Source organism: Sebastes fasciatus, chromosome 3 (genome assembly GCF_043250625.1).
Source record: "Sebastes fasciatus isolate fSebFas1 chromosome 3, fSebFas1.pri, whole genome shotgun sequence".
Taxonomy (NCBI): domain Eukaryota; kingdom Metazoa; phylum Chordata; class Actinopteri; order Perciformes; family Sebastidae; genus Sebastes; species Sebastes fasciatus.
This window is the reverse complement of record NC_133797.1, coordinates 12,661,727-12,688,596: the sequence shown is the minus strand read 5'-3', so window position 1 is coordinate 12,688,596 and position 26,870 is coordinate 12,661,727. Positions and strand designations below refer to the sequence as shown.

Here is a 26,870-nt window from a genome sequence, read left to right as displayed (position 1 = left end):
GGGCTCTGCAGACAATTAAAGCTGCATCTTCTGTTGTGGTTCCTCCACTTTGTTCCTGTCACTCCCGCCTCATCCTTAGTGACATCTATCCTCTTCATGCGCCGCTGCGTCTTATACCTCACATTCCCATCCCATCCTGTCCATGTCCTCGCATTTCCACCCCTTTCCTCCTCCTCATCTCCTTCTCTCCTCGGCACACACATCTCTCTCTCTCTCTCTCTCTCTCTCTCTCTTCCTCTCTCTCATCCTCACACCCCTCCTTTCCTCCCAGCCTTAATTGGGAGTCAGGGAGAGCAGTGGAAATCGCATTAACGCGGGCCCTGCCTGGGTGTGCCATCCATCTTCTTTTTTATTACGCCGCGCCGGGGCTGCCTGGGCGCTGCCGTTCGATTTGTCACCGGCCTCGTTCGCTGATAACAGGCATTTGTCATCGCCTTGCCTCCCTGTTAATGTTATCATCTCCTCCCTGACAGCCGCCCTCCGCCGGGGAGCGCCGGCGACAAAGCACATCCGTCAAGCGAATATTTCCACGGCTAAGGGGACCGCACACTGCAATAAGCCACATTAAAGCACTTATGAAGGGTGCAGGGCCGAGCACGTGCGTCTCTCTGTGTGTGTGTGTGTGTGTGTGCGCACACGGTGCCACGGTGCACGCCGGGAGTGTGTGTGTGTGCTCTGCGTGCGCCATCTCCAACAGGAGTGTGTGTGTGTAGTGCGCGCTTGTCAGTGCCGTAAAAGAGGCGAGGTGGGGTGGGGTGGGGGCCGACAGGGAGAGAGGGAAGAGGTAATTTGTTGCAATTAATTACGCAGTGAGTGTGGCTTTGTTGTGTGGGAGAGCATTTTATCTGTTGGAATGCTTCCTTCGCCAGGCTGTGATGCTATTTGTTTGATTTATAGCCTCTGCCTGCCCGAGGCGGAGTGAGCACTGCGCGTTGTGTTAAAGAGTGTGTTTTCACATGTGCACAAACGCTGTGGCATTATCCACAGAAATGTACTGTAGTCTCGGTGTGACAAGGAGCCCTTTGTTTGTTTGGGGGAGTGACGTTACATATGAACAGCCCCCTCTGTCTGTTTGTCCCCTCTGCAGGACTGAGACTCCACTGTCCATTTGTCATTCAGCAGCAAATCAACAACTCCAAAGGTTGACTCTCAATCACTCAGCTCGCCTCACCTTTCCACACCCTTCCTTTCTGTGGCAGGAGGAGGCCACGTCTGAAAGAAAGAAAGTGCCGGACATGACGAAACAATCCAGATGTGATGCTGTGATGTTTCCAACACTGGCCTTCTCTCTCTCTGTCTCCTCTGTGATATCAGGACAAGCAGGGATGTGACAACATGTATCCATTCTGCCTCAGTTGGGGGTTTGCAGGGCCCCTCATACAGGGGGCTGACAGATGGATCAGCAAAGCCTAAAGGCAGCGAGAAGAGATGAGAGAGAGGAGAGAAGAGAGAGAGAGCTACTTCACATCCTTCAACATACTGTATGACTCCCAAATTTACCATACAGCGTCACATGGTATATGGCACATTTGCAGCCCTGGCTGGCAGAGGACTGCAGTCAGGAGGATGGCAGGTTTAGGCACGGAGAGAAAGCGTGTGTTCACACGATGATCACGCTGCACAGTTCGAGGTGAATTAGGGAAAATATCAGGAGATGGTCATGACCTCCCTTAGTAGGACTATGAACTCTTTATAAAGGGTGACTTCTTATACGTGTACCACTTTCTAATAAATCACCCTTTATAAAGAGTGTAAAAGTTGGAATTAATGACTTTCTTAATGGTTTATAAATACTTAACTAAAGCTTTATAAATCTCTCATAAGCCCTTAATGAGAACAACTTTTGAGTTGCCAGGTTATGAAAAATCCCTCTGGCCAGTATTTATAATCTCCCAACATGGCACTTGCTTTGTCTTAGATCTGGACTTCATCAGGAAGACCCCTCCAATGAACAATTTGACCTCTGACCCTCTACAAAAAGAGCTGCAGAGCATCTGCAATACCTGATTTTTTGGTCCACTTGGAGGCATCACCCTTTAAAGGTATAATATGTTTCATTTCCGCATTAAAATGCATAAAATGACTCTATCTATGTTATATATATATATTTTTTTTAGTATTATCCCAAATGTTTCCAACAATGTTCAAACCCAGAGAAATCCTCAATTTTGTAAATTTGATTTATTAATGGTAACGGCCCGTTTCATTTTGTCGCCTGTCAATGGCGACATATCCACGTTGCCCCTTCTAGTTCCTATTATTTTCAGGGAAACACGGGAAACACCGGATGATACGTCAGAGGAAGGACGCTGGCGATCCGGCAACTGTAGCTAGCTGCCCCTATCGTTTACAATAGTTTTTTTGGACACTCGTGGTGGTTATTCATCACCAAGCTAATGTGTACGGTAAAGTTATAACGTTACAACAACGTTCAACACGCACATAAAGATATTTTTAGTATGATTGTTCTAACCCAAGATGAAATTCGCCACATAATGTTAGCTAACATTACAGTAACATTAGCTGTATGGGCAGTCGACTCATCTAATGGTAAGTTAGGAAATTAATGTTATGTTAATTAATGTTAATTGTGGCTATTTCATTAGAATGAAATGACATAACGTGAATAAACGTGACTGAACGTAATGGGAATACAACTTTTATACAATACCTCGTCCCTGAACATTTACTTCTATCATGTTCTAAACCCTACTTTAACAATTTATTTTAATTAATTAATTAATTAATTAATGTTTATTTCTGATTTATGAGTAGAACAACTTGACACACAGTGCTGAGCTGCACCTTAAATTTATCAATCATCAGATGCATTTTGCCCAGTTGTCATGGAATTGTAGATGTTGAAATGTTGAGTACTTCACATTGGACAGTCTGCAATCCCATGACAACTGGGCAAACTGCTGATGGAAGATCATTTAATATGATTGAAAGCTCCACATCAGCTACTAAATGGATCCTCAGGGGGGATATTTTTTTCTCAACTGCTGTTTCAAAGGTCAAAAATGAACTCTGAAGCTCACTTGTAAAGCATGTATAAAGGAAGGGATAATGTACAGCAAGCCGGTCATTGTTGTGAAATAAACCCCGACAGGATGATGCAGCACCCCAACGCGAAGCCCTGAAGGCATCACCCTGAAGGCATCACCCTGAAGGGGTTTATTTCACAACAATGACCTGCTAGCTTTACATTATCCCGCTTATTACACGGCTACGTGCTTAACAAATCAATAATGTGACACAAAAATGGTCCTCCAGAATCCAACATCAGAACTGCGCCCATAGTAACGGTCTGTTATACATAGCAACAGTCTGCTATAAAGAAATAACAGACCGTAGAACGCCGTGATTGACCAATCAGAATTGAATATTCGACAAAGCCGTGTAATAACCATTAGTTACAACTTATAAAGCCATCATACAGTAAAGGGTACCTTATTTGTGCCTTTCATGTTACAGTTTTAATTCCAATCTTCCCCTTCGGAATAAAAAGCTTCCAGTGTTTCCTCCACAATCTCTTTCTATTATGTCCGTGTTGGGAACCATTTTGGTTGTACTTCTAAGACCCACATTTTATTTGTGTATTTGTTTCATGATATGTGTATTTCTGCTGTAATTGCAAATGTTTTTTTTTGTTATGTTTATGGTTGTTCTTGGCGGCTTGCAATAATTACAATTTTTCTCTTTATTGTAATTTTCTATGTATGGAGGCAACTTCCATTTATTGGTCGCCACCACAGCTAAATGAATGTGAAGTAAACATCGGCCCCAAAAGAAAGAGCTTCTCCGCATTTGATGGTCCAGTGGGGTACACCAGCGTATATGAGTATAATTTTTTTTGCATGATTTTTGTATGTTTGTTGTAATTATGAGGCTCAATCAGCAAAGCTCAATACAGCAGAATAACAAAGAAGCAAGAGACACATTTGAATGCATATTTTTGCAGTCTTGATTTTATTTCCACCATATTTTATACAAAGAGGCCTTGTAAAACAGTTAAATAACAATTGAACCGACTTGTACAGCTACCATTGATAAATATTGTTCTTTAACAAGCTTCACATATATTTATGTGCATATATTTGGACAAGATGTATGAAAAGACCAGCAGCCACAATATCCACCTCTCTTAAAATAGACACAAAATCACAAACTGAACGAAAGACGGAACAAACACGAGCTCAAGTTCTTGGTAAAGACATTCCCCTTGAGACATACAGTAACAGTAACGATCGTATTATTCACATGTCGCCTTGTGACTATTTGAACCACTGAGTGAAACATCAGAGAAATGGCTACCTTTCTTCATTATAAACATATTTAGTCTTTATAGTGCCACAAAGAGGCAGTATTCAACACCGACTATAGACAATAAAGTGATCATGGGATGTGTTAAAACAAAGTGAAGCTAATGCGTTGATTAAAACTTCTGAGAGCGCTGTGAGAAACAAACTTGGCTCCCGTAAAAAAATGCTTCAAGATGCAGGGAAATGGATTAAAATGTCACTGATGGTTGATTTTAAACGCATGACTTCTGCGTGACTCTTGTCTCACATAATGTACAGGAGCAGCACTTTGACTGGGGATTAACTGTTAAAACAGGACTTATTGTGTGTGTAGCAAGTGTGTGTGTGTACGCATTGGTCTTCGTAGTTTTCACACGAAGCACCAGGAGGTTCCACCTTTTATCTCTGCTACAGTTACTTCAGCCATTACAGACCAAGAAGGCACACAGATAGAAGAGACCATCATTTACATGCAGGTCCACATCCTCATTTCTCACCTTCTTATTTTTCGCCGAGGTTAAGGGTCCCGTAGCCGTTCATCAGAGCCATTTTGAGATGCCCATTAGATGTCAACTCTTCCTCGAGGATGTTGTTCTTGGCAGCGAACATCTGGCTGATCTCCATAAAGGTTTTGTTCTTGGTCTCAGGAATGATGAAGATGGTGTAGAGGGCCACGCCCAAGCAGATCGTACAGAAGATCAGGTAACAGTAAGGGCCTGTAGCCATCTGTGGTGGGAGGACACACAGTGTTAACGTTGAATAAAAGACTACAAATGCATGATCAAAGAGAACAAATACTGATCTGATTGCCTTTACAAAGTGGACATTATCCAATGAATGAAAAAGGAGACAAATTGTCATAGTTCTTGGACGGTTTCTACCTCAAAACATCTACAGTTTACTGTAAGGAGACATGAAATTTGGGCAGAGACAGAGACGGGCCACAGTGAAGCTAATAAAAGCAGATTAATATGAATTTGATCTAAAACATGACTGGAGAAAACAAAAAGTAGGCTACTTTTGATTATATTAATGGATTTATTAGCTTGAAAACGAGAGATTTGGAATTGTTAAAGCTGCAATAATTGTTTTTTTTCCCTTCTTCCATTTTTGGCTCCTTGAGAGCAACAGAAAGGTTTTGTGGTTTTCATCGACGTCTTAAAGGTTCTATATACGGGATTCAGAGCATTAATGCTAAGGCTAATATAGCATCAAACAACTATTTGCTATGTAAAGATATAGAGGAGTAATGTCTACCTGAGCAGAGAATGAAGTCACTCTCCCTCTGTGTGTGTTGTAATCTGAGCTTCTCTGTGCTTTGTTTACATAGCGGGCCTTTTAGTGCATGTTCGTGCATGTGAGCATGCCCCACTGGCTAGCGGCGGTTACAGCTGACAGCTACTACTAGCTGATAACGCCGTTCCGACTGAAGTGTTGTTTGCACTGTTAGCTGCGAGCCGCCGCCATGTTGAGAGCCACGTGGAGGCAATAGAAATGCTCTGAGTTTCTAATTTCTAGCACCTTTAAGAAAATATCTGTCTCTTTAGCTGCTAAATGCTCCGCTATGTTCACCAGCTAGCCGCTAAATTTGTCTGTCGTTTGGTGCTGGGCAGGTTGCGTACATATATCAAACTGTATATTATCTAGTGTATTCATACCCTTACTGCGTATCCTACATTCTTATTTATTCTATCATTTATTCTTCTTCATTAGTCTGCACTTTAATACTTTTTGCACTTCTAGTTGGATGCTAAACTGCAGTTTGTGGTCTCAGTACCTGTATTCAGTTCAATGACAATAAAGTAGAATCTAATGTAATCTAATATGATCTACAGTGTTAGCTTTTTCACAAAAAACAAACAAAAGTTGTGTTACTTATCCTCGGGTTCATCACTAGGAGCTACACCTTTCACATCACATTTTGTGAATATGAAGATATTGATTAGTGCAGGAAATGGAATACTGGAGGGAACTTGGGGTTAGACTTATATATAAATATAAATATATAAGCTAAAAGCTAATAATTTACCTAATAAGATGAGAATGTGTCTAAGGCTTTGTCTTTTTTCCTATTCTTTTTGTGCTATCAGAGCCACAGTCAGATGTGAAAATTGCGTACGAGTTCAGTACAAAGGCTGTCCATGATAAGATGTTTAGCCTAGTTTAGCACAAAGACTGGAGGAAGGGGAACTATGTTAGCATTGCTCCAAGTGAAAAGATATAGCTTCGGACAGCTCTGAAGCTGTTCTATTTATAGGTTTTCTATTAAATTAAAGCCGAAAGATTAAGGACCACATGATGTCACAGACAGCCCGTGTGTTGTTCACATTTGTGGCCAGAATCCATCCAGATTTACATAATCACTTTCCATGTGGACAGATCATTGTCCTCTTTACTTTGTGTCTGATCGACTAGACCAACACTGAGGACGACGAGAGGCAGCAAGGTCGCTTTTAATTGCTAATTTTATTGGTATTTGGGGAGTCGCCTCTATTCAAACAAAACCAGACAGCCCATATCGTAATAGCCACGTGTCTGACACTGCGAGTGGAGCCACAACAGATCCTGGATACAATGTCAAGATGAACATGATGTTCTCAATGCCAGCTAGGACTAAAGATGCAAAATAAACAAAACATTTGGGCTAGGATTGTCGAGTAATTAAAGTAATTAATCGTGATTAATCGCATGATTGTCTACAGTTAATCGTGATTAATCACAAATTTAATTGCACATTTTTTATCTGTTCAAAATGTACCTTAAAGAGAGATTTGTCAAGTATTTAATACTCTTATCAACATGGGAGTGGGAAAATATGCTTGCTTCATGCAAATGTATGTATATATCTATTATTGGAAATCAATTAACAACACAAAACAATGACAAATATTGTCCAGAAACCCTCACAGGTACTGCATTTACCATAAACAATATGCTCAAATCACAACATGGCAAACTGCAGCCCAACAGGCAACAACAGCTGTCAGTGTGTCAGTGTGCTGACTTGACTATGACTTGCCCCAAACTGCATGTGATTATCAGAAAGTGGGCATGTCTGTAAAGGGGAGACTTGTGGGTACCCATAGAACCCATTTCCATTCACATATCTTGAGGTCAGAGGTCAAGGGACCTCTTTGAAAATGTCCGTGCCAGTTTTTCCTCGCCAAAATTTTGCGTACGTTTGGAACGTTATTTAGCCTCCTTCCCGACACGCTAGTATGACATGGTTGGTACCAATGGATTCTTTAGGTTTTTCTAGTTTTATATGATACCAGTATCTTCACTCCGCCCACTACAACCTAAAAATTGCAAATTGCGTTAAAACGTAAAATAAATTAGTGGCGTTAAAATGAATTATTATCGCTTTAACTTAGACAGCCCTAATTTGGGCAGTAAATCCATGAGATGTGCTACACAATTTGGTCATTTCAGGATGTAGATATTAAAATCAAAAGCCAACAGTAGAATTTGAGCTTGCTCTGACCTCTAGGAAGGGAAAGACGAAGCCGATGGTGAAGTTGGACATCCAGTTGAGGCAACCGGCCACAGTGTAGGCAGCCGGTCGGTGTGACTGCTTGAACAGCTCTGCAGTGATCAGGAAAGGCACGCCAGCTACACAGAAGAGACAAAAAAAACACATCTGTATTATTTCATTTTGACAACATGGTTCACTCCACACTCGCTTCATCTATTGGTCTGATCTAACTAGGCATCCTTTCAAGCTGTCAAAATACAAATCACACTTATAACCACTCAGTGCAGCTGTATGAATCTAGTGGGTGTTGTGAAATTAACACCAGCGTCTTCATTCATCAATTAGTTTATCAATATTCCCACTCAGGACTATCCGTTGGCAGTCATTCAAAATAAACACTACAATGATAGAGCAAATGATAAACATTCCTCCAGCTCCGTTTGCTATTATATTGCACTGCTTTTTTCTGCTCGCACTTCATTATGCATTCATTATTATACTCTGTGATCATAGATTGACAAGAGAGGAGGATGTTTGTCAACTTGGCAAAAGTCCAACTCAGAACCACAAGAAAAAGAAGAGCTTAGCCAGGACTTGTGCTAAGTCATTAGTTTGATATGGAGGATCTATGAGATGTTGTCCTAGCTTTAAAAACACATAATTCTTCATTGTTAGAAGAAGTGAAAGCTATGAGGGAGAAATATGCATTAGTAAAAGCTCTAATGATGAGCTCTCCGAATGATGTCCTCATTATCTGTTCACGATAATTGCATAGAGGAAGGTTTAATATCGTCAAACCAATAACGAGGCCATAATTTGTCAACATCTGCGGTATGTATGGGCGGGCGTCATTGTGCATGCGGGGTTTCGTCTGAGGGAAACCGTATTCATCACGGCTAGCTTGTGAACAATGAGCCATTAAAAGTCTAATTGCAGCAACAGAAATCCTCGTCCGCGCGCCGAGGTATAGACTTTTGCCGGCTTTGACGAATGACGGCGTGTAAACCAGATTCGTTCTAATTCATCATCCTCGCAGGTCCACTCAACGCGGCTTCCAAAGTTGTAAACTATTGCCTCTTAATTCACTTCACTCAACTCATCCGGTGTACAAATGGTTGTGGGAATGGATGTAGTGTGGCAGTTATGATTTCCTAATTTACAAGACTAATGAAATACAATATCTCTTCACAGTCAGAGGAGGAGTAGGGGAGGGAGTGGTGCTGCTTTTTAAGATCTGGTGCTATTGTGCGAGCTTCCAGCAGGGAGCAGTGTTATCTTACACACAGGACAGCCCAAATCTAGTGCAGTATGTATGAACTGGAATTACATATAAAGAGGTTTCAAGTGAGATGCAGAGAGGGTTAGTGAAGTGTTTACCTGGACCTATGCAGAAGCCAGCAATAATCCCAACAACGCAGCCCACACTGATGTAGCGCATGAAGGGCAGCTGTTCCTGTGGTTGGTCAAACACAAGTCATGAGATAAGTCACAAGTTGTAAACATTAGTAAACAATTTGCACAGTTGTCATAATTATTCATTTGACTATATTTAATAATTCTGATTACATGTAACATATTAGTACCATGATTTGTTCCATGTGGGGATATCTGACATTTACATTATAATTACTTTCTGGCTTGTATAAATAAGTAAAAATAAACAGGGGTTTTCCAAACACTCAGTTCACCATCGTTTACTGAAAAGAACTTTTTTTTTTAACTAATTGTCATTTTAATCTTAAAATGATAGGTTCACCAATCGCCTTCAAACAATAGTATGAACATTGCTCCTGTTCATACACACTATAAAGAGATCTCTCACTATTGTGATTTCAGTGTAAGTGATAGGGGACAAAGTTTATCTGAAGCCAGTATGAGGTTTCATCTGTTTGAGTTAGACAAATAAAGATATCTGGATATCTTCCAAACATTACAGCGTTTTTAGTACAAAATTCCCTCTTTTTGTTATTATTAGTATGTTAACTCAGACTGCTGAAGTCTCATGTAGAGTAAGCTTCAGATACACTTTTCAATGTTCATATGGGCACCTATTCTGATAGAAGAAGCCGGCAACCGCTTTGTGTGTTCCGCCCTCTCAACCCTGTCTCCCACAACATTACGTTCCCATACATCTAAACTGCATAACAAAGATACGCTTTGAGGGAAACGTATTTTCTCCCGGGTTAAGGTCGCAGTTTTAAACTGTTTTAAACATGTGATTAACGTTGTAAATGGAAACATAACAAAACAAAAATTCAACAAAACGTTTGGGATGTGCTACAACCCTGGTTTTACGAAAGTTCGTACTAATGCCTTTTAAGCTGTTTCCAGCAGCATCCACTGAATAAAGCGATAGCCCTCTTCACCCAACCACGTCTGTACTTGGCCATGACAGGCTGTGATTGGGCCCCTCGTGCCTACGTGACACAGTCTGCTCAGCAATATGTGGGCGGCTGTGGGCTGTGGCTCAGAGGTAGAGCAGGTCATCCACCAATCGGAAGGTTGGTGGTTCGATCCCCGGCTTCTCCGATCACATGTCGACGTGTCCTTGAGCAAGATACTTAGCCCAAATTGTTCCCGAAGTCTGTGCAATTGGTGTGTGAATGAGTATTTACATTAGATCCTGATGGTCAGGTTGGCATCTTGTATGGCAGCCTCCATGTGTGTGAATTTTGACATGTAGTGTAAAGAGCTAGAAAACTAGAAAAGCGCTATATAAGTGCAAATCCATTTACCATTTATAATTCCTGTCACAGATTGTACAACTTCCTCTTGCTTATTCACCTCACCGCTGGGAAGCAGGCACTTCACCAACATCAAGCTAGCTAAAAACTACTTAGTTAGGTTCAGGCAGCAAAACTACTGGGTTAGGGTTAGTAAAAAAACATCTTGGTTTGGCTTAAAATTACTTAAAAACAAAATGAAAAATGCAAGAAATGACTACATTTTACACAGGACACGAACACTAGTCTCCTGGGGGAAAGTCAACGTTTTTATCCAACGTATTTCCATTCACGATCGCCCGATATACTACGTCACCTTCTTTGCGCGTCGCTTGTTATACTACATCACTCACTTTGCTCATCCGCAGACTTACAAAGGTATTTCTGATACGTAAAATGACGTAATCCGTGACAAAATCAGTTTCCTTCCAAATGTAATTGAGAATGCAATTTAGTTGTATGGGAATGTCATTTTTAGGAGACAAGGCTGGCCGTCTGAGGGATTTCAGCTGAAAGCCTCCGCGGTTGCTCGTAGTAACTTACGTAAATGGGTGGCGGAGATAAACACAGATTAGTATGTATTTAATATTGATTAAAGCAAAATTTAAGGATTTTATGAGAACACAGCTGCTGTCACTACGAGCGACCACAATGCATTCGGCTGAGAGTCACAAGTTAACACAGTTAGCCACTAGACAGTCTTTGTTGTAGTAGTGTTGATTTAGCTAACGTTACTTGTTTTACCATGTTAGGCTAACGTCAGGCAGCTGAGAACTGCTCAGGTTCTTCCTGAACTCCTAGACATCGCTGTCAAAAGTAACGTTACATAGGAAGTAAAGGTAAAAGTAGAAAAGTATACACTTCTTAGGACAGCTTGCATTCAAACGCGCACATAAAAAAAACCAACATAAATTAGACACAGATTTTAGTTTATGTAAATGTGTTAATGTCATTAGCCCCGTTTAAAACAATGTACTGTATGCCCTACGCCACAATCTGCATGTTAATGTCAATGTATTCCTAGCTGAGCGGGGCATCAGGTGACACTGTACCTGGAAGAGGACCGACACTGTGATCCCAGCACAGCAGAGACTCATGAAGAGGAAGCCGCCAATCATCAGAGGTTTTCTGCCCAGACGCTCGATAGTGAAACACTGCAAAGTGGACAGGGAGGCAAAAACTGTGACATCATCACGGAGCAAGAAACAGGTGACTTTTTAATCCTCTGATCAATCATTTCAACACTTTTCATGTTTACTGGTGCACCACCCCCACCACCACATGGAGTATGCCATGTTTCCATGTAACACGTAGGGCAACTATAATTAGCCGTTTGGCTTGTTATATTTATAATATTTTATTGTTCAACACGGACCATTTCGGCAGAATATGACAATAGAATAGAAATTATTTTGTTTTACTTTGTTCGGCACTTTTTAGGCGGACGTTTAATTGGCGTCCGTTAGTCGCTTTCAGTCCAAAATGGCAGAATCGTAGCTTTGTTGCTGGGCGCTGATGTTGCAATGGAACGAACAATTGACTTTCACTTCTTTGTCCCTGTAAGTTATGACAGTGAGCCAGCATGCACAATACGAGGACCCTGGAAACAGCTCAGCTAAATGGAATGCAGTCCTTAATGTTTTCAAATACACCTTTGCTTTTCCTGCAGTAACAAGCCAAAATGTCTGCTGTGAAAAAGGTCTATGGCCTAATCTAGTTTGCAAAATTCTGAGTTGTGTATAAACAATGATACAATAAAATACCATAAAAATGTAATGAAAAGTACCTGATCATGCATGACTACTGTACATGACTGATAAATAATCCCAGTCATGATCTGTTTTCGAATTTGAAGTTTTGTGGGTAAAGAGTTCAACATATTGATCTCCAGAACAGAGAAAGACATCACGCCCGAATGATAAAAGATGTGAATTTATGAAACCAATTTTGTTCTCACGTAGAAGATATAACAAATAACTCTCACACAGCATATTATAGAGCCAAAACTAACAATTATATTATTGATTAATCCGCCAATTCCTTCTTTCCAATTCAGCAATTTACTATTCAGTCTATAAAATGTAAAAAGCACACTTTTAAACCACAAGCTACCAGAGCAAAGTGACACTTTCAATGTTTTTTTGTGTGCCGGGTCACAAACTTTCTAATTTTCCAGCTAAACAGTACACTACAAGATGTTTCTGAAAACATTTGAGGTGAGAAATAGGCATTACAGTAACAGAATATTAATTAATATTCGATCAGCGCTGCCTAGTTTGACCGTCTGATTGGAGTTCATGAGTGATTGACAGCTGCTCAGAGACGGCAAGACCCCAGCTCGGCTCTGATTGGTTATTTTCCTCTGGTCTGTGAAATCTTGCAGATGCCGTTAAGAGCATCGGAGGACACAGAGGCACATGATTTTTTTTCAGATTACCTGTCTCATGCACTACTGTCAGGATATAGTGACTGCAACTAATGGCCATTTTAATCATGAATTAATTAATTGATTCATGATTAATTGATTGATTGATTAACTGTCTAGTCTACAAAACGCTCATTGGATGTTCAGAGAGCCAAAGGTGATGTCGGCAAATTACTTGTTTTGTGTAAACAAATCCAAAAGATATTTGATTTATAATTAGAAAAAAGCAACTCCCACATTGGTTTCACTAATCAACTGTCTGTCTACGCACCATATAAAATAGTGTCATATGATAATATAATATGTCATGTCAGTGGTTTAAAGTGTGATAATGTCTACTCACCCCCAGCATCCCAGAGATGACCTCGATGGCACCAGTTCCCACCGTTGTGTACTGAATATAAGGTTCTGTGATTCCTGCGTTCTTAAAAATGTCATTTGTGTAGAACCAGATCTGAAATTGACAGTGACATGAAGTTTATTAATATGATGAATATGTCGGACCACACACACACACACACACACACACACACACACACACACACACACACACACACACACACAGATGCTTTGAAACTCAAAGTTTGTCTTTTTTTTTTCACAAGGAGCCAAAAAGTCACTCTGCTTATTTGGCGTTTCCACGTGATTCATCATAGTGATCATTATCATCACGCCGACCATCACTCATGCATTTGAGATACGGCGTTTCATCAGTATGGACTCCTGACAAGTGCTCCCCTTGAAATTAATTTGTGTATTCTCATTAATCACACTTTGCTGATGCAACATCCATCATTGATGAGGTGTGGACAAGATCGTGATTGGTGCGGTTAAATGCTGTCTTGTTGATTTAGTAACCATACGTATGCTATTTCATCACCATTGCAGCACTGAAGTATGCATACATCAAAGCAGAAAACATACACAAGCACAAACTATTGAAAAAGTTAAAGGATTGGAACCTGTTGGAAAAAGTACATACTAATGAGCTGAAATTCTTCCTGACTGAAATTAAATCTACTCTAAAAACAGAAATCCTGTATTATTTCTATCAGATTAGATATATAAGTTCTTTCACAAAAGAGCTAGCCACTGCTCAACCAATAAAAGACTGGTGACTCTAAGGACTTAAGGAGTATTTACAGCCATATACCGTATGTTAGGAATAATTATTTTATTTTATTCATTCCATCCATCCATCCATCCATCCATCCATCCATCCATCCATCCATCCATCCATCCATCCATCCAGGGTCATATCTTAAGTTAAGCACTGTAAGCAGAGCAGCACTGGCATATTCCCCTCTGAGACTTCCTCCAGCTCTTCCAGGCCAAACCCAAGCTGTTCCTGGACCAGCTGACTGATGCAGTCCCTCTGGTGCATCTGGGTGTACAGCAAGGTCTTCTCTCAATTACACAGCCAAAGGGAGGCACCTTAAACGCACTCTGCACCTGTCTGAACTGTCTAATCTGAATCCTCTGAACTCTGACGTCTTCCTAGATCATTTAGCTCCTCGCCACACACACACAAACACACACACATAGCATATATATAGAATACAGATTGATGGATGGGCAAATGGTGGTGTAGGATAGTTCTTTCAAGATTCTGTCCCTGTAGATCCCCATAATAACTCAAACACAAAATCAGTGTTGAAATACTCAGATCTTTCTTTTCTTGCTGACATCATTTTGTAACATCTACCTGTGCCAAAGATGTGGCTTGTATTAATACAATTAGAAATGCCCAAGATTGTCGGAACAACAAGCACATTTTCACATTAAACTCTCTCATTTTTTTGTGTCACAGATTGATTGCACACAGCGTTTGGACACATGGATTCATCTGGATGTTTCGAGTCTTCCCGTGTTCCTGGGACAGTGGGGCCCAGTGGGGTGCACCCCTGCTGGGAAATGGTACTAGCATGTGAGCCAGCATGCATAGATAGAGCTTCCATCCACATGGAGCAATGAATATAAAGATGATGTCTGACTTTGTGTGTGGACGGGTGGACCTTCTCATGTGGGGGAGCACTAACAGAGAGGACCAGGAGATAATGAGGCGTGGTCCTGTTGCCCCCCTGCTTAGTCACTCAGTGGCTGCATGTGGGTCTGTGATGTATGGACAGGAGAAGGTGCAGACGGGCGGAAGCACAGCTGGGAACTGTAGCAATATGAGCTCTCACTCTTGTATAATAACTGCACAGTGTTTGCACACAAAGACAGAGAAGGACAACAGGCCCACGATGATGTTCACACTTACCGCATCGATGCCAGACAGCTGCATGCCGATGTTGACCACCACGATGGTGATGACCTGCCAGCGGACACAGTGGTCCATGAGCAGGCCGCGCACAGAGAGGGTCTGGACGGAGGACAGAGAGCGCTGTTCCTCCTGCATCTCGTCAACCTCCGCCTGGATGTTTCCTTTAGAACGGTACCATTTCAGGGCTACAGGATGGAAAAGAAAAGCTTTTACCAGCCTGCAGAAACACCAATCCTGACATCAACTTAAAATTCAAGAGGAAAAAAGGGTGACATGGACAAGTCCAGTAATCCCAGTACAGTGAATGAAGTTTATCAGACATAACGTCAAGAACTGCAGGTTGTTCGGATAAACTATGGCACAGTCTTTATTCCATATAATCAAACAGAAAACAAAGAGCCCACTTCTAACCTGCGATGGTGGCGTGAATATTTCCCTTCTCTATCAACAGGTACCGTGGACTCTCTGGAAACCATGGCAACAGCATCAGCTGGACGATGGTAGGGAACACCACCAGGGACAGGAGCAGAGGCCAGTGCTCTTCCTGTGAGAAAACAAAACATGACAAGTATATACTGTACTGTTAAAATGATGTAAAAGTGAGATGAGATAAACCAAAAAGCATGGCAAGAAATACAAAATTAAGTCATCGTACAACTGTTCCATACATCAGCAATCCCCCCCTCTACTGTATCAGACAGAACTGAGCAGATGGAAGAATCCAGTTCTACCAGATACAGGAAGAAAAACATGAATTGGAGGAGGAGGAAAACTACCAGCCAGCTGGACACGTTATACCGTATAAATGGCATCTAATTATAGCATAACAGTGTGTTCACACGCTGCGTCAAGCTACTTATTCATGCTTATAAGTGATACGTGAATGTGATATTATTGTGTACTTAAAATAGTTTCAAGCTCAGATCTGTGTGGAAAGTAAAAAAGCATCTGATGTGTATTTCTGATGCAAAATCAGGACTAGATAGATAGAGGATAGAAGACAGGACTAGCTGCCTGAGCTAATGCATATGCCTCAAATTCATTACCAGAAATGTCAAAAATCGATACTATCCAAAAATTACATGACAGATTAAAGATGAATCTGTTCACACTTGCACTGGTAGAGCATTAGTTGAGAGAGAGTGTAACTCATGAAGTATAGATGTACAGTATAAAGAGAACTGGATACAGCGTTGGAGGCGGACTATCGTTCATTCATATGAGAGTCCCTCTCGCATTAAGCCAAAATGGCTCGGCTGCCGAGTGATAAAGTACACGGATCATCCGGCGATCTTCGGCATCCATTGGGCCTATGGAGCAGACGCAGTAGCGTTTCCTTTAACTCCGCCTCCCAGCCATCGCTCCTGCCTCAGTCTGGGTCTCATTCACATGAACGGAGGAAGGGAAATAACTCTGGATTCAGCTATTAGTGCATTTTACAACTTTTAGGACCTAATGATTTAAATAAGGACTATTCAAGTGTTCGTACTGGGAAGTTTATTTTCCTCAAAAATAATTATCCGCTGAGTTACAGACGTCTCTTTCCCAATGTAATTCTATGGGAAAAAGTATTTTTGGGCCCGATGGCATCACGTGACGGACACAGAAGTTGTAGTACCGCCGTTTGGCCACTACGAAGATTTGCTTCAAAGCCTGGTGCTCCTCAAAACAAACTTGAGACATTTCCTTCAAAGGGTTACCCGGCAACCAACACGAGTCTAGTGTTTGAACGCCACAATGTTAGTACCTTTCCCATCAGTTCATGGAGTCCCAGGACCTGAGCGATGAAGACTCCAAGACAAATGTGAATACTGGGAACGAGTCCCAGGAAGCCTCGCAGGTTCTTGGGGGCGATCTCGCCGAGGTACATCGGCACCACACTGAGAGAGATACCTGCGGGAAAAACAGAGAGGGATTACCACGGGCTAAACAAGGCCAAGATTAGCACAATTTACACGAAAACCAATTATTCACTGTTTTAGCTTTTAGTTCCAGTTTTGTAATATTTCTTAATGTCAGACATGGGGCGGCTGTAACTCAGTAGGTTGAACGGGTCGTCCTTTAACCAGAAGGTTGGCGGTTCGATACCCGTCCCCTATACTGTCTGCATGTCAAAGTGTCCTTGGGAGAAATGTCAAAGTGTCCTTAGGTGAGACACTGAACCCCTAGTTGCCCCCCGGGCGCTTAACAGCAGCCCACTGCATCCTTACTTCCTAGGATGGGTTAAATCCAGAAGTGTAATTTCATGTATGTAATATGCTATTGTAGCTTTGTGCTATCCATCTGCAAAAAAATGTCACTTCTTGCATTTAAATTGCTTCTGCTTTATGTCGAGGATGAATGTGACAACTCATTCAGGTGGGGCTACCTGAGTGTACTCCGGTGATGAAGCGACCAAGGATGACCATCCCAGGCATCCTGCACGCTCTGCTGAAGCCCATAAGAGCTCCTCCTATAAACACCAGCACAGTGGATTTCACCAGCGTCCCTTTCCTGTTGGAGAATGTTGAATAAAGAGGTATGAGAGTATGTAACTGTCAGAAACACAGGCTGATGGTATTTCACAAAAGACGTCCACACACACACACACACACACACTAACCTTCCATATTTGGTTACGAGTCTGCCCACCAACAGGGCCCCAATCATCCCACCGATGGCAAAGATCGACACGGTGAGGGAGTACAAGACGGTGAGGAGCTCCTCATCCGCAGAAAAGTCGTAACTTTCAACCAGCGTCTCATTGTAGAAGTCTTTGATGTACTGGTGGAAAAAAAGATAGAATTAAAGGCAGGGTTGGTAAAAGATTTAAATTTTTTTTTTGTTATATTAGTTTAAATTCTCATTACATCCCGTCAGCAATCAATAAATTAAACGATCTGACAAAAAAAAGAAAAAAAATCCAGTATCTGTGGCTGTTACGGGACTGTAATAAACCTGTCCAATCATTTCATTCGGCCTGATTGTAATGATTGGAGAGGCTACCTGCCTGCGTGCAGTCATTGCGCGTCCACAAGCTGCTAGCTTGACAGCTGTGAGTACTAACAATAGCCATGTTCGTTGTTTGTGGTCATTATGATATGTTTATGATTGTAAAGAAAATTTGGGGGGAGTGGCTTAGGGCTCCGTTTTCAGCTGGATCATTTTTAAAACTGCAGTGTAACGTTACTCTTGCTAGTTTCTCAAGATCGCCCACCCTGCCTTTAAGTTAATTTAACATTGTCAAGCAGGGAAATGATAAATAAATTAATTACAATATGCATAGATCATGTGGAATTACATGATAATTCATAGAAACCATGTCTTGTTTTTCCAATAAATCCCATTTTGCCTTTACAAAAGACTTAGATATATGAGGTATATGAGATATGAGACTTATGATATATACATATATGTATATATTTATATATACCCCTCACTCCAATAGACCTGGAGCATAAAAACATGGTGGCCGTGAAATCTGACATCATCATCCAACGATATTCCCACTATTTCCCACAGTGCCACACATCCAAATGTCAACATTAGTCTTGCCACTTCCAAAGCGTCGGGTGTGCGCTGCACTGGGGCATGGGATGAAGAGATGTCTGAATCAGCGGGAGAGGCAACCATATTGAGTAGACAGGAAGCTCATCGAGCCCCCACAGTCAAAGTCAAATCAAATTTGACGATTAGGGATCATAAACGGCATGCTTGATAAAATGACAGCGGTTATTCTTGTGGTGTGACAAAAATTGACGGCAAGGGCCAACAACATCACTCAGATTTCATTCAGGATGATCTGACAGTGAAGACTCCACTGAGATCGGGCTGTCCTGGAGAACCCATTACATTAAACCCAAGTCATCTCAAGAGACATAATTCAGTCACTCTCAGCAAAATGAGACATCAGAAAAACCGAAAAGGGAGACGGAAAAATAAGAGTTTTAATTTGTGTGAGTAGTTTTAGTATTGTCACTGATCAACAGATTAAAAGATGTTTGTTAACATAGTGAGGACGCAGAGTGATCTTTGGAAGGAATGGGCGGTCAGGAGGGAGTTCACTGATGAAAAGAAGAGAGAGACGTTTGAATTTGTCAATTTGTCATGGAACTCTGGACAGTGTGCGTCCAATTTGTCCAAGAATGTCTCCAACACGTGTGAGCAACTGTGTACACTGTCAGTCTGTGTACAGTTCTGACACAACTGACCAGTTTAATGTTCATAATTATTAGCCTGGTGCTGGTTGAGTAAGAATTAATTGAGGTAACCAGCGGATCTTGCCTGTGTAACCAACATACCTGCCGTTCAGAAAGGAATAGGCCTTCATTCAACATGCAGGCAGTTGTGGATGACAGATGCTGGTAATAATCAGACATGGATCTTTACTCAGCCTTGTTGGCCTTATTGCCAAATATTTCTCCTGTCCATTTAGACCGAGTTTCACTGGTTGAAGAAACAAACAGAGCGTTCCAGACAGAGGGTAAAAAGAAGTGCAGAATAATAAAGTGTTTTTTGAACATTAAACATGTTCTAGTAGAAACCCCAAATACAAGTAATCACCTGAAAATAAGCATAATAGATCCTCTTTACAATCTTAGTCACTGTTGTTAAATAAAATTCAGTGATTCTGCCTTTATTCAGTCGCATTGGGCTGCCAACTGAAATTTGAGCACCACAGCAATATTACCTTATTATTGCCAGCAGTTATTATTCTGACACTTGAACTGCATTCTCACAGCAGTAGCCCCATCGTGTTCTGATCTGCCCTGTTCATTTACTGCAGTGACTTAAATGGTTACTTGTAATTTCCACACATAGTCAAGAAGTAATAATTAGTTCTAATGTCATGTTACCTTACTCAAAAGAAAAGAATATACAAATCAGTTCCATGCAGTGAGGTGCAGATTTCACATTGCAGGGAAAAATGGAGCACTGGTCAGAACAGTACTCAGCCTGTTCCCGAGTTTAGCTATCAGAATCAGTATCAGGGAGGAAAAAGGGCACATGGAGCACATGGCGAGTCAGCAAAATACCTAAAAGGCATGGGAGAGGAAAAAAAAAACTTCACTGGAGACCTCAGAAAAGTGTCACTTCACTAATGCAACCCTACAATGTTCCTTCACAAAAATAGAGTCCTACTGAAAGTATAGACCTCATTAATACAAAGCAAGTGATAAGTATATATATAAGATATATAAGTAATAAATAATGCAATAAGTGTTCATAATCAACAAGAAGGGAAATTCATATTTGATCGTCTGACTTCTACCAAAGAACGTATATTGCCAAGAAGGGAAAGTCAATTGTTCGTTCCATTGAAACATCAGCGGCCAGCAGCAAAGCTACGCCTCTGCCATTTTGGACTGAACGCGACTACCAGATGCCAGTAAAACCGTCTAAAAAGTGCCGTACAAAAGTAAAACAAAATTATTTCTATTCTATTGTCATATTCTACCAAAATGGCCTGTGTTGAACAATAAAATATTATAAATATAATAAGCGTTTTCAGTCTAAAATGGCGGCTGTTGTAAAAAAAAAAAACGCCGGTGTTTCATTCCTATGCTTCTATACTCTTTGCTTCTACTGAATGTGAGCCAGAAGCTCCTTTGTTTCGTGTCGAGCTTTGAGTCAAATGCGTTGTATCGAAGCGCCACATGACGTCAAGACCGATACAAATTTTGTCAGAAGAAGAAAGGCGCGGAGAACACAAAGACAAACTGGCTACTAAAAAATATTATGATGTTGACTTTCTTTCTGCTTAGCTCACACAGATCCCGATTCTTCCTTTCAACATTCGAGCCAAAATTAAATGTCAAGGCCAACACATTTCGGTCAAGGCTTATTGACACATCATAATTTAAAAAAAAAATTAACCGACATTGTAATATTATTGCTATGTCCAAATACTAAATCACTCCTCTTTAGCCATGGCAATCTGCCCAAAATAAAAAATTGAGTGAGAGATAAGATTAATTCTCTGATATTGTAATCTGATTACTAAAACACACAAAGCCAAGTAGTTCTTAACCCCTTCAATCATTTTCTCTCATCCCACCACCAACTGAACCTTCTGCCACACCTAAAGTCTAAAGATTCGGAGCACAAACGCATAACTAATGTCAGGTGACACACTGCAGTCAACAGTGAATCCTACAAAGTCACATGGACCATGGTTAAAGGTTTGACCTCACCACATGAACCGTTTGGAATATGTGAGACAATGAACAGTTGTCTCCAATTGAACAAGGAAATGCTTCCCCGTTAAAGGTAAATCTGCATGTTTGAGAGGTGGAACACTTAAGAGCCATGTGCAAGGGGTCAAATCTACAGAGAAGTAGCACCTGAATCTGCCCCTCAGTTTTACGGTGAGTTTCAGCTCATTGTTTAGCTGTCCAACTCATAGCATTGTTTTCAGTGAAATGGGCTTAAAATCCCACTGTACACTACGTGCCCTGGCACAAACAGCAGGCAGACACAATATTGGAGTTGGTAGAGACCAAAAACAGAGCTAAAAGAGAGTGAATATTGGACTTACATTCATCAGGTGGACAGAAACACGTCTCCAAATGAATGTTGCTCTGTAAATATAATTTACTGAGATTTACTGATTTACTTAGTTTATGATTTCTCAAAGTGACCTGTCATGTGCTGAATGGGCCGAAAGCAGCAGGTGCAGCTCTTTCCATGCAACGCCCTCCTAAGAACAGTAGCCTGAGACAGCCACATGAGATGTGGCACTGAAGCTCACATGCTTCAATGTCTGTGTGTTGGTGGGGAGGGGAGGGGGGGGGGGGGACCATGGCCAAACAGGAATGGTGCACAGCTCAGTCTCACATGATGGATAAAACCGACAGGACATCGATGACATGGTGAGGCTCACAGCAGCCTTTAGATTTGATACACACACGCACATGACTTCACATGACAATGATCATTAAAAGCTAAAAGTCATGCGTAGCGTAGATATAAATAGTGAGTCTCTTTCATTCATTCTGGGAATATTTGGGGTTCTCCGATTGAGTGTGAAAACGATTTTAATGATCGGGTGGGTGATGACGGACAGCAATGAGAATGACGATGATGATGATGATGATGATGTGGTGGTGATACAAACCTGTGCAGGAGAGTTGACGACTGCCAGATTGTAGCCATAGAGCATGGAGCTGCCGAAGGAGGATAGGAAAGCCACCGCCAGCAGAGGCCTTGTAAGATGCTGAAGAGAAGATGACGAGATAAAACAAGTCAGACACCAACAAAAGCTCCACAATACAATGTCCAGAAATGTCCGAATCACAGAAATGACGCCTCGTTTCCACAGGGTTTTATTTTGTGTCCGTAAATCCATATAGTACAAGCCTAGGCTACGGATTACGACTCCTGTGTTCAACGCAAGGAAATGCATATGCCGGGCCAGTGGATTTTCTGATGTAAAATGCACGGCATCTTAGTTAAAATGCATCTCAATCAAAGAACATTTTAAAAGCTTCAATATTAAATGTCGGGCGCATGTTGTGTCTTATTTTCAAGAATTGTCTGCTGTCTGCAAAGAGATTAGCTCACTCCGTATGAGTACTTAAAGCGGCAGTAGGCAGTATATTTTTGGCATCATTGGGACAAAATTCCATAATAACCTTTCAGCATATTGTAATTCAAGTGTTCTGAGAGAAAACTAGACTTCTGCACCTCCTCATGGCTCTGTTTTCAGGCTTTAGAAAAATCTAGCCCGTGACTGGAGACTTTGACCAATCACAGGTCATTTCAGAGAGAGAGCGTTCCTATTGGCTGTGCTCCGGTCATGTGACCGATACTTGGCGTTCCTTCACCAAATTTCACAATGGCGTATTGATTCGTATTTGGTCAGCGCTGCCTAGTTTGACCGTTTGGTCGGAGTTCAGAGTGATTGACAGCCGGCTCTCATAAACAGCAGATGGACAGCAGACCTCAGGTCAGCTCTGACTGCTTGTTTTCCTCCGGTCTGTGAAATCTTGCAGATGCTGTTAGGAGCACCGGAGGACACAGAGGCACATGATTTTTTTCAGGTTACCTTTTTCATGTACTACTGTCACGATATAGCGACAGTTTTATAAAAACAACTTTTTTAATCAGATTTGCTCCAATCTTGCCTACTGCAGCTTTAACTAACAGCTATATAATAGGGGTATATGTTACGTCTGTGATCTTTGGACTTTGCAGCAGAGCTGTACAGGCACCGAGCGGCACGTGACTGAATCAGAAGAAGTGAAACAAACCGGCATCTGGATTCAGGCCAGATCCAACCAGCCTGCTCACTTGTACCACATTGAGCTCTGCATGGGAGAGGCACTGTGAATGAGCTGAACAAATCACTAGTTTGCAGAAAACGCAGATTTGATGAAGCGACAAAAAGCTCCACTTCTCAGGTAGCTCAACTTGTGCAGCAGTTTGAGAAAAGACGACAGCTACTTAGTTTGTAGAGGACATTTTCTGTTGCGTTTGAATGTTAAATCATATCTCTTGACCACGCCAAAGTCACATGAGCCCTACTCTGTCTTTAAGAAGGGGCGGGGGCAGTCTACTGTATTTTCATTAGGAGCTGCCTTGCAGCTACCCTCTTGGCTTCCGTCCTAAATTCCAGCACACAGCGCTAAGCTGACCTCCAAGGTAGAAGGTCAGCAGGATTATTGTGTTTTTGAGTGTCCATAACTTTGGATGGAGCATGGGAAAAACTGGTACACACACCCAGTAACCCCACCCATCAACAACTCTGTGATGTTTTCACCATTTTAAATAAAGTCAGGGCTAAAAAACAACAACCCACTATTCTTATATATCAGTGAGCCAAAAGAAATCCGCTGATGTGAAAACGTAGGATGTTGGTGTGTTAGTACAAGGAGCAGACTGAGGAGGCTCTGACTGAACAATAACACCATAGATGCCTTAAAGAAACCTAATTTAGCCGGTTGATAGCCTGATGGACAGAGTCAGACGACTACACGTGAAAATAGTCACATGTTGCATCAGTTTGGTCAAAGCTAGGGATGCACCAATCCGGCTTTTTCAGTTCCAATACCATAAGCGATACCTTGGCTTTGGGTATCGGAGGATACCGAGTACCGATCTGATACCAGTGTTTAATTAATAAGCTTTATGTCTCACTCTGTGGAAGTGACTGGGATGACCGGGAATGGTTGTAACACTGGGTTAGTTGTATCACTGTCAGTTTGACCAATCAGGAAAGAGCTGTGGTGACGTCATCAATATCAAACACTCCCATTCGTTATTTGAGCTCTATGAGCAACATTATGGATTTTACGACCAAAAAAAGATTTTTAGGTAAGAAAGTAAAAATTTGTATCAAGATTATTTTTTACCTATAGCGTTCATTGTATCGTAGATACAATAGTTTGGCTTACATAATCTACAGCAGCAGTTTTTCTAGTTTAATTTGATGCTTTGCATTCATGCTAACTTCAAACCCACATGCTAAAACAGTTATCTATGTAATAGCTGCTTAGGGTGGTGATAATTGTAACAGTTCATTAAAAAGTCAGTTCTGGGCCCACAAAGCCTGCAACCCAAAGGCAGCCATCTACATTTGCCACAACTGTGACAGTGATTGAACCCTTAGGCCTATGTGACACAAGCACGTTCATAAATACAGTCTTTACACACACACACACACACACACAGCAATTGTTTTTTTTTGCTAAATTTAAAGATACATTTTTTAAGAAATAAGTGTTTGACTTTTTTATTTAGTTTTTTATTCAAAACAGTTTATTCTTCAATAGAGTTCTTGCATGAATGGGATAGCGTGGATCTTATTTCATTAAATTACCTTTCGTTGTTACATCTATCTCCAACTAGTTCTTTGCATTTGACATTAACTCACATAATGTGTGATTGTGTAGTAGACGTCTAAGTGAGTTTTATTTGTAGAAGACAAATACGGGTACCGTACATCAAAGTTTGGGAGATCTAGCACGAACAACCACAGAGTTACTAACGCTGAAAAAAAAGGTGTTACTATCATCCCCGGTCTCCCCTATTTTTTGGATGATTTGACATCCATCTGTGTTGACAGTATTGAAGACTATGAAATTACTGGGTGGTTTAAATTCAAGGTCAGGTCAGGTCAGGCTATTCTGACAACATAATAATCCAAAAATTGATTTGACTAAGAAAAACTATGATGATGATGAGAGAGTTGATCTACATGTCAATCATCTCTCCAGATAATCAGAGTCCTCATAATAAACACTCACCGCGCTGGGTTTTCCATCGTTTTCTAGAAGTACTTCCTCCGCCATTTAAGTCATGAATAATGTACTCCCCCTGTGTGCTCTGCTCGTTTGAGATGAGAAACAGCTCTTTCGCACAACTTTTCCCAACTCTTCACTCCCCATTTGTAGTTTTCAGACATGCGCGTGAGAGGAGGCGCGTCGTGTTGATGGGCGGAATCAACCAGCCTGTCAAACTCCCGGTGTCCAATCACCGGAGCGCGGCGCGGAGCAGGGCCGTCCCAGCCGAGGCTCGTTCTCCCCGGTCCATCAGCGATCACATGAGCCAAGTGGTTTCATCCTGCGTCCCGAAGTGCCCGCAGTTGTTATTAAATAGCCTATGACTAACTGTATCCAGGGGCGTTTTCAGGATTAGTAAACATTAGGGGCTTGGCTCAGGCCCAGGGGAACCTGCAGGGCACCTTCACCCAGGAGGGACGAGAGAGAGCGGGGATCTCAATGCTTAAAGCACCAATTTAAGCAGATTTTAGGATGAACTTTGAGATAAAAAATAATTAAATATTACTTAATAATAATTATTATATAATAATTAAATATTACTTAATAAGGCAAGGCAGGGCAAGGCAGCTTTATTTGTATAGCACATTTCAGCAACAGGGCAATTCAGAGTGCTTTACATAAACATTCAAGAACATTTCGACAAAATGCAAAAGATCATTAAGACATAATTGAAACAGTTATAAAAACATTAAAGATTAGAAAATAAAAACAAGCTAAAAATAAAAGCTAGGATAGAAGCTAAAATAGAATATAACACACAAGAGTAAAAGCTCTAGTGAGTCTAAGATCAGTATCTGGGTTAATAAAAGGCAGCAGCAGCAAACAGGAAAGTTTTAAGCTTTGATTTAAAACTCAGAGTTGGAGTTGGTCCTGCAGGTTTCTGGGAGCTTGTTCCAGATATTTGGTGCATAAAAACTGAACGCTGTTTCTGCATGTTTAGATCTGACTCTGGGGACACTAAGCAGACCTGATCCAGATGACCTGAGAGGTCTGGATGGTTCAGAACAAAGCACCGGAAGTGCCGTAACTTAAGTACAGACAAATATATGAACTTCAACTTGTGGTTTCACATGGGACACGAACACTGGTCTCCTGGGCGAAAGTCTGGTGTATTTTGACCCACCCATCCAGAAACTTCCTCCGTATGTGGTGTTCGCCGCTCTCTAAACTTCCCGGTTCACAAATACGAATTGATTTCATGCTGACAATCACGAAAAAAAATTAAAATTTTTGTCTATGTACACATATCAATACATACAATTTTGTGACTATTTCACAAACTGCTGTGCGACTGGGCTGCATATTTGATGCACACAGGTAAATTTTTTGATTGATTCATTCAACTAGTTTAATGCAAGCTTATGTTTATACAGGTTGTATAAAGCAGTTGTTTACTGTTACAACCCGAGGGTCGC

General features: G+C 41.3%; 1 protein-coding gene and 1 long non-coding RNA gene across 2 annotated transcripts in view; one reads left to right on the top strand and one right to left on the bottom strand.

Moving 5' to 3' along the window:
• Positions 1-3,949: 3,949 nt before the first annotated feature.
• On the bottom strand, positions 3,950-25,684 carry slc2a15b (solute carrier family 2 member 15b). The gene is made up of 12 exons (XM_074629027.1): positions 25,420-25,684; positions 22,290-22,388; positions 17,796-17,956; positions 17,562-17,686; positions 16,941-17,086; positions 15,605-15,737; positions 15,191-15,378; positions 13,271-13,381; positions 11,555-11,656; positions 9,157-9,232; positions 7,789-7,916; positions 3,950-5,030 (listed from the first exon to the last, which is right to left on the bottom strand). The coding sequence occupies exons 1-12, from the start codon at positions 25,462-25,464 to the stop codon at positions 4,806-4,808; spliced, it is 1,539 nt and encodes a 512-aa protein (XP_074485128.1). The 5' UTR covers positions 25,465-25,684; the 3' UTR covers positions 3,950-4,805.
• Positions 24,020-26,870, top strand: part of LOC141764095 (uncharacterized) — a 95,195-nt gene continuing 92,344 nt past the window's right edge. Inside the window, exon 1 of the long non-coding RNA XR_012593218.1 lies at positions 24,020-24,034. This is a non-coding gene — a long non-coding RNA (uncharacterized LOC141764095). The remainder of the gene's footprint in view (positions 24,035-26,870) is intronic.